This window comes from Pelophylax lessonae (genome assembly GCF_965119305.1).
Source record: "Pelophylax lessonae genome assembly, chromosome: 6".
In the NCBI taxonomy this organism is placed as follows: Eukaryota; Metazoa; Chordata; class Amphibia; order Anura; family Ranidae; genus Pelophylax; species Pelophylax lessonae.
Genome location: NC_138773.1, coordinates 56,682,715 through 56,695,485, shown reverse-complemented (window position 1 = coordinate 56,695,485; position 12,771 = coordinate 56,682,715). Strand labels below are relative to the sequence as shown.

Sequence of the window (12,771 nt, the reverse complement as noted above, 5' to 3'; positions counted from 1 at the left end):
ACAGAGAGGGAGGATGACAGAGAGAGGGTGAGGTGACAGAGAGACGGGGGGGTGACAGAGAGAGGTGGGGTGACAGATAGAGTGAGGGTGACAGAGAGAGGGGAGATGACAGAGAGAGGGGGGATGACAGAGAGGAGGGGGGTGACAGAGAGAGAAGGGGTGAAAGAGAGGGGGGGTGACAGAGAGAGAGGGGGGTGACAGAGAGAAGGGGGATCCCCATATTAGCTTGTCCTTTAGGCCTGGGAGTGGAGAGGAGATCATGCTGAAAAAAATAAAAAAATAAAAGACCTGCTGAGCGGCGACACAGGCTCCTCTGACAGCCCCAGTGCACTCACCATCCCCACTCAGTCTGCCGCCGAATGATGATGTCACGGTCATGTGACCGCTGACTGGCTGCATCTGTGGGCAGAGAGCCCAGCCTGGGGGCACCGGGGGTGCAGGCTGACCCAAGGGCGCGAAAAAATCACTAACACTGCCAATGTTTTTGCGCCCTCTCCAGTCTCGCCAACCCCTTGGTACGCCCCTGCCTGTGACCACCTTTCATACAGACAAGAGGGGAGACAGCTGTCACCCTCCTCCTGGGACCTGGCTTCCTGCCCAAAGACACCCTGTCACATGTGCCCTTGGCTTTTATAACATATCCCAGGATGCACCACTGTTGTGCCAAATCACTGGGATAGTCATACAAGCCTGTGTGTGATTGGCTGGATTTCCTCCACTGTCCAACAGGCTCCCCTATTGGATACAGTGGGGACATTCCCTCAGACCAGATGAATCACCCACTGGGCACATGCAACAGGCAAAACTACTGATCAGGCTCCCCTGATAAACAGATGGAGCATACTATTTACACTAACTAGCACCTATCTAGGAGGGTGCTACATATATACATATACATACATATATATATATTTATATATATATATGTACACTATATTGTCAAACGTTTTGGGGTGCTTGCCTTAACACGCACATAAACTTTAACAACCACTTCAATACCGGGCACTTTTCCCCCTTCCCACCCAGGCCAATTTATAGCATTTAGCGCTGTTGCATTTTGAATGACAATGGCGCGGTCATGCAACACTGTACCTAAACCAAATTTATGTCATTTTTTCCCCACAAATAGAGCTTTCTTTTGGTGGTATTTGATCACCGCAAGGTTTTTTCTTTTTTGCTAAACAAATAAAAAAAGACCGAAAAGTTTGAAAAAAAAAAAGGTTGTTTTGTTTATGTTATACAATTTTGTAAATAGATACGTTTTTTCCTGCACTTATGAGCACTGATGAGGCCGCACTGACAGGCACTGATGAGGAGGTACTGATGGGGTGGCACTAATATGCGGCACTGATGGGCACTGATATGTGGCACTGATAGGTAGTACTGATATGCAGCATTGGTGGGCAATGATAGGCAGCACTGCTGGGCACTGATAGGAAGCATTGATGGGCACTGATAGGCAGCACCGGTGGGCACTGATAGGCTGCACTGATAGGTGGCACTGATGGGAAGTGATAGGCAGCACTGATTAGCACTGATGGGTGGCATTGATGGGCACTGATAGGTGGCACTGGTGGGCAATAATGGGCACTGGTGGGCGGCACTGATAGATGGCAATGATGGGCACTGGCGGGCAGCACTGATGGGGAGGGCACTGGTGGGCAGCACTGATGGAGAGGGCACTGGTGGGCTCCCTGAGCCCTGATTGCCATCCCTGGTGGCCATGGCAGGCATCCCTGGGGTCATGGGTGGGCATCCCTGGTGGTTCTAGTGTCACCCCCCCCCCAAGGGTCTGCACTGGTAATCAATGCTCTGATTACCAGTGCAGACCCCCCCCCCCCTGTCAGGAGAGCCACAGATCGGCTCTCCTCTACTCGTGCCTGTCAGGCACGAACTGAGGAAAGCCGATCAACGGCACTTCCTATTTACTATGTGACCAGCTGTGATTGGGCACAGCTGGTCACATGGTAAAGAGCCTATGTCAGTAGGCTCTTTACCGAGACTGGAGATGCGGTGTGTCAGAGTGACACGCCGCATCACCGATCGCCACTCTGCGCGCCCCCCGGGGGGGCGCTCAGAGCGCATTATCCTGACACTGCCATATGACGTCCGGTCAGGATAATGCAACCACCTTCCCGCTGTCATTTGCCTATAGGGCGGGCGGGAAGTGATTAATGGCATCCCAGTGTTAGTCCGTAAGGTTCAATATTGAGTTGGGCCACCCTTTGCAGCTATAACAGCTTCAACTCTTCTGGGAAGGCTGTCCATAAGGTTTAGGAGTGTCTATGGGAATGTTTGACCATTCTTCCAGAAGCGCATTTATGAGGTCAGGCATCGATGTGGACAAAAACTAAAAATATCCAGCTGCGCTAACTCAAATAAACTGAAAAGCTGCTAGCACATCAACTGACATGTGTTGTGTAAACCAAAAATATATAAAGAAAAAAAAGATGGCGTTGGCGTGCTGATCAAGCCTCACTTTCAAACCGGAAATTGATCATAAGGCGGCGTCATTTCCGGGAGTCCACAACCAAAGCGGAACAGCCGGAAATCCCTACCTTGGAGATCATCTGGATGAAGAAGGTCAATCCTCGGTCACCAGGGCAACACCAAACACTCCTTCCAGATTATGGGTGGTCGGGGTAATACACGTCGATGCCATCTTGGATGACGCGGCGGCGTGGATTCACAGGTGGTTCGATTCTGGACTAATTTGGACTGTTTTACATGATATAGAGTAAATTGTGCTGGGGATGGCAAAAACATTTGGCAGCTTCCTATGGATATGTCTGTTAAAATGAAACACGTCAGAAATTGCCATCTAAATCTGCATTCCCTGAATGTTTCTATTGGATACTTGTAAGTGTATCTCTTTCTTTTAAATACAATTTTAAGCAGTTTTAAACTATGTCGGTTTTGTCTGGCTTGTCCCTCTATGTACAACCGTGAGAGACTCCTTGGAATCTGTATATGAGACACTCCTTTTGGAGATCCAGCTATCTCTGGGAATTTCCAGTGTAACCAGCCTGTATGACCCATTTACTAGAGGGTAATTTGGGTCTATACCCTCCGGTGAGTGCATTCATTGTCTTCTCTGGTGTGGGGATTCTTTTCACGGTCTACCGTCACCTATGAGCTTGGATGTTTTGTGTTTTTTCACTTGGGACTCACCTTTATGAACTTTTGTTCTCATATATATATACTGATGTGGACAAGAAGGCCTGGCTCGCAGTCTCTGCTCTAATTCATCCCAAATGTGTTCTATTGGTTAAGGTCAATGATCTGTGCAGGCCAGTCACGTTTTTCCACCCCAAACTCGCTCATTTATGTCTTTACGGACCTTGCTTTGTGCACTGGTACAAATCATTTGGTGGAGGGGGGATTATGGTGTTGGGCTGTTTTTCAAGGGTTGGGCTTAGCCCCTTAGTTCCAGTGAAGGGAACTCTTAAGGTCTCAGCATACCAAGACATTTTGGACAATTTCATACTCCCAACTTTGTGGGAACAGTTTGGGAATGTCCCCTTCCTGGTCCAACATGACTGTGCACCATTGCACAAAGCAAGGTCCATAAAGACACGGATGACCGAGTTTGGGGTGGAGAAACTTGACCGGCCTGCACAGAGTCCTGACCTCATCCATATAGAACACCTTTGGGATGAATTAAGAGCGCAGACTGTGACCGGGCCTTTTTCTGACACTTGTTGTTTAACTTAACGTAACTTAAGTTAAAATCAGTTTATTTTTTTTGGCTAGAAAATTACTTAGAACCCCTAAACATTATATAAATTTTTTAGCAGAGATCCTAGAGAATAAAATGGCGATTGTTGCAATATTTGTTATCACACCGTATTCGCGCAGTGGTCTTACAAACGCAATTTTTTGGGAAAAAATTCTCTTTTTTTAATTAAAAAATAAGAAAACAGTAAAGTTAGCCCAATTTATTTCTATATTGTGAAAGATAATGTTACGCCGAGTAAATAGATACCCAACATCTTATACTTCAAAAGTGCACAAGCTCATGGAATGGCGACAAACATTGGTACATAAAAATTCCCATAGGCGACACTTTAAACATCTCTTGACTTACGTATGCGTTCCCTTCTGCACGCAAGCTAACGGGGACGGGGCTCTTTCATTTTTTTTTCCCCCATTTATTTTATCTTTTATTTTTACACTTTTTTTTAGAGGTGCTGGTGTGCACCATGGTGTCCAGGTCAGGACAAAGGAAGAGGGAAGAGCGCCTCTGAGTGCAAGGTAATAATTTATTGCAGCAATAAAAACATAATCACTTACTGTACATAGCAGTAAGGGTTAATGCGTTTGTCCTGGCGCGGCAAAATCAAGGTGGAAGCCTTCGGTGCAGACAGCCAAGTCGGCTGACTGTAGGTGTCCGGGCGGGCGGAGGACTGCGAGGCGGAGAATGGAAGGCATCTGATGTCAGGGCTGAAATTTGCAAGATGGCGGAAATGGCTTCACAACGCCCTACAGAGTCTGCGCTAAACCCGGGCAGGGCATGCGCACTCCTTTTTCAAGTGAGAGTCACTTGAAAAAGGAGTGCGCATGCCCCGCCCGGGTTTAGCGCAGACTCTGAAACGCGTTGTGAAGCCATTTCCGCCATCTTGCAAATTCAAGCCCTGACATCAGACGCCTTCCAGTCTCCGCCTCGCGGTCCTCCGCCCGCCCGGACACCTACAGTCAGCTGACTTGGCTGTCTGCACCAAAGGCTTCTCAGGACCCTGCGGACCCCCACCATTCCACCTTGGAAGAAAGAGGGAAGAGCGCCTCTGAGTGCAAGGTAATAATGTATTGCAGCAATAAAAACATAATCACTTACATAGCAGTAAGGGTTAATGCGTTTGTCCTGGCGCGGCAATTCCAAGGTGGAATGGTGGGGGTCCGCAGGGTCCTGAGAAGCCTTTGGTGCAGACAGCCAAGTCAGCTGACTGTAGGTGTCCGGGCAGGCGGAGGACCGCGAGGCGGAGACTGGAAGGCGTCTGATGTCAGGGCTTGAATTTGCAAGATGGCGGAAATGGCTTCACAACGCGTTTCAGAGTCTGCGCTAAACCCGGGCGGGGCATGCGCACTCCTTTTTCAAGTGACTCTCACTTGAAAAAGGAGTGTGCATGCCCTGCCCGGGTTTAGCGCAGACTCTGTAGGGCGTTGTGAAGCCATTTCCGCCATCTTGCAAATTTCAGCCCTGACATCAGATGCCTTCCATTCTCCGCCTCGCAGTCCTCCGCCCGCCCGGACACCTACAGTCAGCCGACTTGGCTGTCTGCACCGAAGGCTTCCACCTTGATTTTGCCGCGCCAGGACAAACGCATTAACCCTTACTGCTATGTAAGTTATGAGTTTTTATTGCTGCAATAAATTATTACCTTGCACTCAGAGGCGCTCTTCCCTCTTCCTTTGTCCTGACCTGGACACCATGGTGCACACCAGCACCTCTAAAAAAAAGTGTAAAAATAAAAAATAAAAAAACACTCAGATTATTCCCTAAATGTAAGTAGAGATCAAGAGATAGTGGACACAAACACAAGACCAATACAGTGCCTTCTCTGGGAATCACTGCATTTTGTGGTCATGTGGCAGTACCAAAGTTTAACAGCAGGGGCAAAGAAACACTGCAACTGCAGCTTTCTGTCCATAGAAACTTGGGAGTTTAAGAAAGTAGGAGCTCCATTACTACACACAATGGTCCAGAACAAAGGTGAAATTTACAGAGTTGCTAAAAAGCCCTTTAAGAAAATTTCAGCTGCACCTAAAGGTTTGCCTTTAGCAGTAAACTTTATCTTTAGCCATAGAAGTAAAATGTTTTGGACAAAGTAGAGAATTGTTATCACTCCTATCAGGTTTGTTTTTCGCTGTGCTCAGTCAGGTGATCTCTTATTACTTTATGTCCAGGAAACAAAACAGGAGATGAGTGCAGAAAGTATGCCCAGTTGAAAGTATGCCCAGTGGAAGATTACCCTTCAATGCCTGTTCCATAAAATGTTGGATTTCCATCACATTTTATCCAATTGACAATGATCACCAGGATAAATAGAGAGGGTGAATCTCTCCAGCAGGGATATAGAAAGCAATAACTTGATAAGAAAAAAAAAGTTTTTGTTAGAGATGTGTCTTAAAAGAACCATTGCTTCAGAGTGTTGAAGGATACCTTCATCAAAATTATAGACCTGCTAGGTAAATGACGGGTTATTTTATATGATATGTAGGCAGGTGCAGTCTACTTTTTCCACTGTAGGTGGCGCTTGTTTACAGTGGCATTGCAGTTGGAGGGGAAGTCAAGAAGAACATGGTTCCCATTTGGTTTCCTGGGTCACTGGGAAAGCTATACAAATGAATGCTGCCACCCCATGTGACATTGACAGCCACCTTGGGTGTGTGTAGTGTAGGGACAAGTCATTGTCTGGTAGTGACAGTGATCAGCAGTGGGGAGAGGTTCCAGACGAGTAGGGAAAGGATGGGGACATGCCATCATTCCTGGAGACCTCCCCTTTTGGGTAAGGACTGGCCAGGCCACATTCTGTCCATCCAGATAGACGCTGTTGGCACATCTGAGACCTGCTCTGCTACATACTGATGTTACACTGTGTAAGTGCTCCAAGTTGGACGCCCTCCTGCTGAGCTTGCTGTGAATAATTGAACTTTGACATTAATACAAGTTCTGTTCTGCTTAACCATTTAAGCCCCGGAAGATTTTACCCCCTTCCTGACCAGGCCCTATTTTGCGATTCGGCACTGCGTGACTTTAACGGACAATTGTGCGGTCGTGCAATGCTGTATCTAAACTAATTTGACGTCCTTTTTTTCCCACAAACAGGGCTTTCTTTTGGTGGTATTTGATCACCTCTGCGATTTTTTGATCATGCGCTATAAACAAAAAAAGAGCGACAATTTTGCAAAAAATAACAATATTTTTCACATTTTTTTTTATATGAAATTCCCCCAAAAAAATTTAAAAATCAAAATTTTTTAACATTGTTGGCCAATTTGTTTTCTGCTACATATGTTTGGTAAATTTTGATTGGTTTGCACAAAAGTTATTGCGTTTACTAACTAAAGGAAAGATTTTTGTCATTTTTGTTGTTTTTTTTTTTTTTAACGAGTAATGGCGGAGATCTGCGATTTTTTTTTGCGGGACTGTGACATTGCGGCGGACAGATCGGACCCTTGACTGACATTTTTGACACTTTTGGGGGTACCAGTGACATTACTACAGTAATCAGTGTTATACATATGCACTGTTACTGTAAAAATGACACTGGCAGGGAAGGGGTTAACTTTATTGGGGAAGGAGGGGTTAAGTGTGTCCCTAGGGGCGTGATTCTTACTGTGCAGGGATGTGGCTTTTTATGTAACAGCAGAGATCTATGGTCCTACATAGCAGGACCGTATGATCTCTGCTGTTACACAGGGAAGAATGACAGGCGGCTTTGTTTACATTAGCCGCCTGCCTTTCTCCCTCTGTGACGGACGATCGTGAGTGGCCGGCGGACATCGGGCCCGCCGGTCACTCGTGCTGAGGTGTCCGTCCCCTATTGGCTCACAGGCTGGTGACGTACCGGTATGTCCCTTTGTCTGCACGGGGCTGACCGCCGCAGTATACGCACTTGCGGCGGTCGGCAAGCGGTTAACTGGACTGAGTGTTTACTGCTGCTACACCACACTACACGTCTCCATACCCACCTTATCACCCACTACATCCTACACAGATATATACTTTTTAGTTGTGCAGCATAATAATGGAGATCTGCTAACTTTGCAGAGTCTTAATGAGAATATTTATTTATATGCAAAATATCCTATATCAAATAGGATCACTTTAGCCTTGAATCTATTCAGGAGATAATACAATTTCAGTTATAAACGTTTGTGAAACTGTCTTTTTGTTTTGTTCTGTTTTCAAGTCCAAAATGTCAGAGTTACACCACGGAGTGTTCACTCGTCTGCTGGTCTGATCAGATAACCATTAAAGATAATGTAGACATCACTTTCATCATTGTACAATGCGTTTTCCCGCTCCCGTTTGAACATCCTCACCCAAACCTCATCCTTCTCCTTCAGCTCAAGCATGAGGCTTTGACTTTGCATGATACTCCGGTCACTTGGCTGTGCATATAAAATGGCCATCTCCTGGTCATTCTTCATGATATGTAGATAGGTTTCTTTCAGATTCCAGGTGTGGACATTTAGGTCGAAGTAGTAGATACCAGAAATGTAGCAGACGAACATCCCTGAGAACATGTTGAAGTGCTTGTAAAGGTTTACAAACTCTGTATCGAAGATGACAGCTTGGAAGTATTCAGTGCTGTGCAGCGATTTACGACGGGCAACAGAGAAAGCAGAATACTGGACCTTGCAGGAGTTTCCTGGTGGACCTACTTGACCTTTCTGACCCTTCATCCCCAGAATCCCTTGTGGTCCTCGTTCACCTTCTTTTCCGGAGACTCCTGGAGGACCTTTGTCTCCTATGTCACCCTTATCACCTGTCAAAGTGATGGTACAGTACAACACAGTGAGGAACAATTCATTTGGGCAAACACTTATAACGTAGGTTTGTTTGACATTTTTTAAATGCTGCGTAAAGCCCAATTCCAGACACAATGATTTCACCTTCTTTGTAAGTGTTGGTAAGCTGTTACTCTGAGATAATGGCATACCAAGACCCAGCGGGAACGTGAAAAACACAGTTCCAGCACTGAATGTATTTTATTGCAAGGTGTGCTTAAGGGTCTATTGATGCTGGCTGCTGGGGGATCTATTGTTGCTGGTGAGGATCTATTTTTGTGTGGGAGTCTAATGTTTCTGGTTAGGTCTATTTTTCTTGGCCAGGGGGGTCTTATGTTGCTGGGGGGGGTCAATAGTTTCTGGAAAGGACCTTCTGTTGCGGTAGAGGTCTATTGTTGCTGGCTGCTGTGAGATCTGTTGTTGTTGCTGGAGGGCTGGAGGTCTATTGTTGCTAGGGTGGTATTTTGTTGCGGAAGGGGGTCTGGTGTTGTGTGCAGGGTCTATTATTGCTTTGGTGGGGTTTGTTGTTGCTAGGGTGGGGTCTGTATTCTCTCGAAGGGGTGGTACTGGGAGTTAGGTGGGGGTGGCAGGGGGAGGCCAATAGACTATGCTCGGAGGTGGATAGGGGGGCTGGGACAAGAGGTAACTTAGAAGGGGGGGAGTTCCTGCACCTATTCTCTGAGAAAAAAAAAAACCCTGCCAAGACCATTAATGATGATGAAATCATTGTTCCACGGTTGGGTAAAGGCACAAAAACAATTCATATAGACAAAATGGAAAAACCAAAAAACACAAACACGCGTCTTAAAGGGTTAGTTCTTGCTGCTCCAAAACCAGTATTTTTTGGGGTGTAGCATTTCTCTCTGCATCCCCTGGATTATAAAGTCAAGGAAGCCTATAACCTAACCCTTTCCCTAAAATACTGTTAAAACATATTCTAAACTCTTCATGCTTTATAATTTGAATTCCCACTCACTCTAGTCTTAGCTCCTAAAGTGAATCTTCTCCCGTTTGTGTAGGGGGGAGTTCCACTCATTTCACTGATTAACACTTTTCAAATAGACAAAGTATGTAGAATTTCCCTCACTTCTGGTTTTTGGTTGGAGCTGTGCTTTAACATTACATGTATCCCTTCCCCTACACTTAACCCAAAAATTAAGCAACTGAATCCTTTTTCATAGAAAAAATTTTATTTTATTTTTTATTTTTGGGGCAGAGGATCCTGACACGGAAGAAGTGAGTATGCAAATTAGGGCTTAGGTTTACTTAAAGCAGAGGTTTTTTTTTTTTTTTAGATTACTAGAAGGGCTAGTGTTAGACTTACATTAAGAGTTAATGTTGGGGTAACAGGGAGGGATAGTGTTGGAATTACAGGGAGGGTTGGTGTTAGGGTTACAGAGGGGATAGTGTTGAGGTTACAGAGAGGCATAGTGTTGAGGTTACAGAGAGGCATAGTGTTGAGGTTACAGGGAGGGATAGTGTTGAGGTTACAGGGAGGGATAGTGTTGAGGTTACAGGGAGGGATAGTGTTGAGGTTACAGGGAGGGATAGTGTTCGGGTTACAGGGAGGGATAGTGTTTGAGTCACTTTGAGGATTAATGTGAGGGTTACAGAAATAGTTAGTTTAAGGCACATATGTCAAACATAAGGTCCGCGGGCGGAATCTTGCCCTCCAGACAATTTCACCTTTCCTGCAGCTGCAGCACCCCCTCATTTCGGCCCCCACCTTGTCTCAACAGTTGGCAGCAGATAAGAGGACAGAACTCCTCCACCAGATCCACCACTTCTCTATGCAGAAGTGGAGAGGCTCGTCTCTGTCTACCCCCCATCAGCAGTCTGCAGCAAAGAGGAAGACAGATCCTCCTACAGATCCTGCGCTCCCTGTGCAGCCAAAGCACCCCCTTGTCTCTGCTTTCCTTGGTCAGCATTCAGCTGACTCCAGCCCTCCTCTGGTCCTCCACTAGACCCTGCCTCCCAGCTCTGCCCTCGCTTCTTCCCGTCAGCAGCACAAGGACCGTGGGCGGAATCTTGCCCTCCAGACTATTTCATGTGGCCCGCGCCCCTTTCCTGCAGCACCCCCTCATTTTGGCCCCCATCTTGTCTCAACAGTTGGCAGCAGATAAGAGGACAGAACTCCTCCACCAGATCCCGCACTTCTCTATGCACCAGTGGAGAGGCTCGTCTCTGTCTGCCCCCCATCAGCAGTCTGCAGCAAAGAGGAAGACAGATCCTCCTACAGATCCTGCGCTCCCTGTGCAGCCAAAGCACCCCCTTGTCTCTGCTTTCCCTGGTCAGCATTCAGCTGACTCCAGCCCTCCTCTGGTCTTCCTCCAGACCCTGCCTCCCAGCTCTGCCCTCGCTTCTTCCCGGCAGCAGCACAAGGAGTATATTTAAACAGTCTTGCAGATACAACTGGCCCTTTTAAGCCAACCATATTGCTGATGCGGCCCTCGATGATATTGGGTTTGACACCCCTGGTCTAAGGGTTATAAGAAAGATTAAAGTGGTTGTAAAGTTAAAGTAGGATTACTGCCAGCCTGTCTGTTATATCAAGGTATACTACATAGTGTAAATGTTTGCTTACATTGATGCCGATAAATACCTTATTTCCGATCATTCTTGTTCGGTTATGTGACCTCCTGCCACTCTCCTCCCTCGATCAAAGGGCTACAGTGGGAGGGGCTTAGCTTCCCCTCTGACATCAGCCGAGAGGTCACGTGAACGATGTGCTGTCTGCTCATCCCCTCCTGCTTTAGCCCTTAGATTGGGGGAGGCAGGGCCGATCCTAGGGTCACAGGCGCCTGGGTGCAGAAATTTTTCTGGCGCCCCCACATGGGCGTGGTCATCTTACTAACCCCTCCCCTTTACAAATGTTTCTATGGCAATGGCTCAAACACAGAGATACTCCCCTAAGAAGTCTTCCTTACCCCGGGACCCTCCCATGATCTCCTAACAATAAACAAATTACAGAAACAGAAGCAGAGTACTCTAATGGGAACTGGAGGGGGTCTCTCTAATGGACACAGAGAGGGCATCTGTCAGAGAGTCTGTTAGACAGAGCCCCCAGACAAGAGATGGTCAGAGACTGTGGATATGATACAAGAGATCAATGCATTGATGCAGCCTCAGCAGTGCCCACCAAATGCAGCCTCATCAGTGCCCATCAAATGCAGTCTACCAGTGCCCACCAAATGCAGATTACCAGTGCCCACCAAATGCAGATTACCAGTGCCCACCAAATGCAGATTACCAGTGCCCACCAAATGCAGATTACTAGTGCCCACCAAATGCAGATTACCAGTGCCCACCAAATGCAGCCTACCAGTGCCCACCAAATGCAGCCTACCAGTCCCCACCAAATGCAGCCTACCAGTCCCCACCAAATGCAGCCTACCAGTCCCCACCAAATGCAGCCTACCAGTCCCCACCAAATGCAGCCTACCAGAGCCCACCAAATGCAGATTACCAGTGCCCACCAAATGCAGCCTACCAGTGCCCACCAAATGCAGCCTACCAGTCCCCACCAAATGCAGCCTACCAGTCCCCACCAAATGCAGCCTACCAGTGCCCACCAAATGCAGCCTATCAGTCCCCACCAAATGCAGCCTACCAGAGCCCACCAAATGCAGCCTACCAGTGCCCACCAAATGCAGCCTACCAGTGCCCACCAAATGCAGCCTACCAGTGCCCACCAAATGCAGCCTACCAGTCCCCACCAAATGCAGCCTACCAGTCCCCACCAAATGCAGCCTACCAGTCCCCACCAAATGCAGCCTACCAGAGCCCACCAAATGCAGCCTACCAGAGCCCACCAAATGCAGATTACCAGTGCCCACCAAATGCAGATTACCAGTGCCCACCAAATGCAGCCTACCAGTCCCCACCAAATGCAGATTACTAAATAAAATCAATTCTTATTTGAAAACATTGTACACTAATCAACACTATTTTAATGTTGTACTACTCTGCCTCTGGTTGGTTGGCAAACAATGGAAATTATGTGTCTTGTCCCACCCCACCCACCACCAAAGCAACAGTGCAAAATGAGAGTTGTTTCCCGGTGTGACGCTTCATGTGTGTAGTTATGGCAAGTCTATGGCACTGGCACACCGATCCATGTCCTCCCTAGGATGGAAGAAAGATATTCAAGTTTCCAACAGTCCCTCTGGTGCTGGCATAAGCTCCTCTGTGGCAGTTTTCAGGCCTCTTTAGTGGTCAGTTTGGAGTCACATCACTACTGTGCATGCGTGGGAGCTA

General features: G+C 47.2%; 1 protein-coding gene across 2 annotated transcripts in view; it reads right to left on the bottom strand.

The window, feature by feature from the left end:
* Window positions 1–7,654: 7,654 nt before the first annotated feature.
* Window positions 7,655–12,771, bottom strand: part of C1QTNF8 (C1q and TNF related 8) — an 80,282-nt gene continuing 75,165 nt past the window's right edge. For both annotated transcript variants that reach the window (XM_082260622.1, XM_082260621.1), the window contains exon 4: window positions 7,655–8,492. In XM_082260622.1, coding sequence (XP_082116748.1) covers window positions 7,945–8,492 — 548 coding nt within the window. In that variant the 3' untranslated portion in view covers window positions 7,655–7,944. The remainder of the gene's footprint in view (window positions 8,493–12,771) is intronic.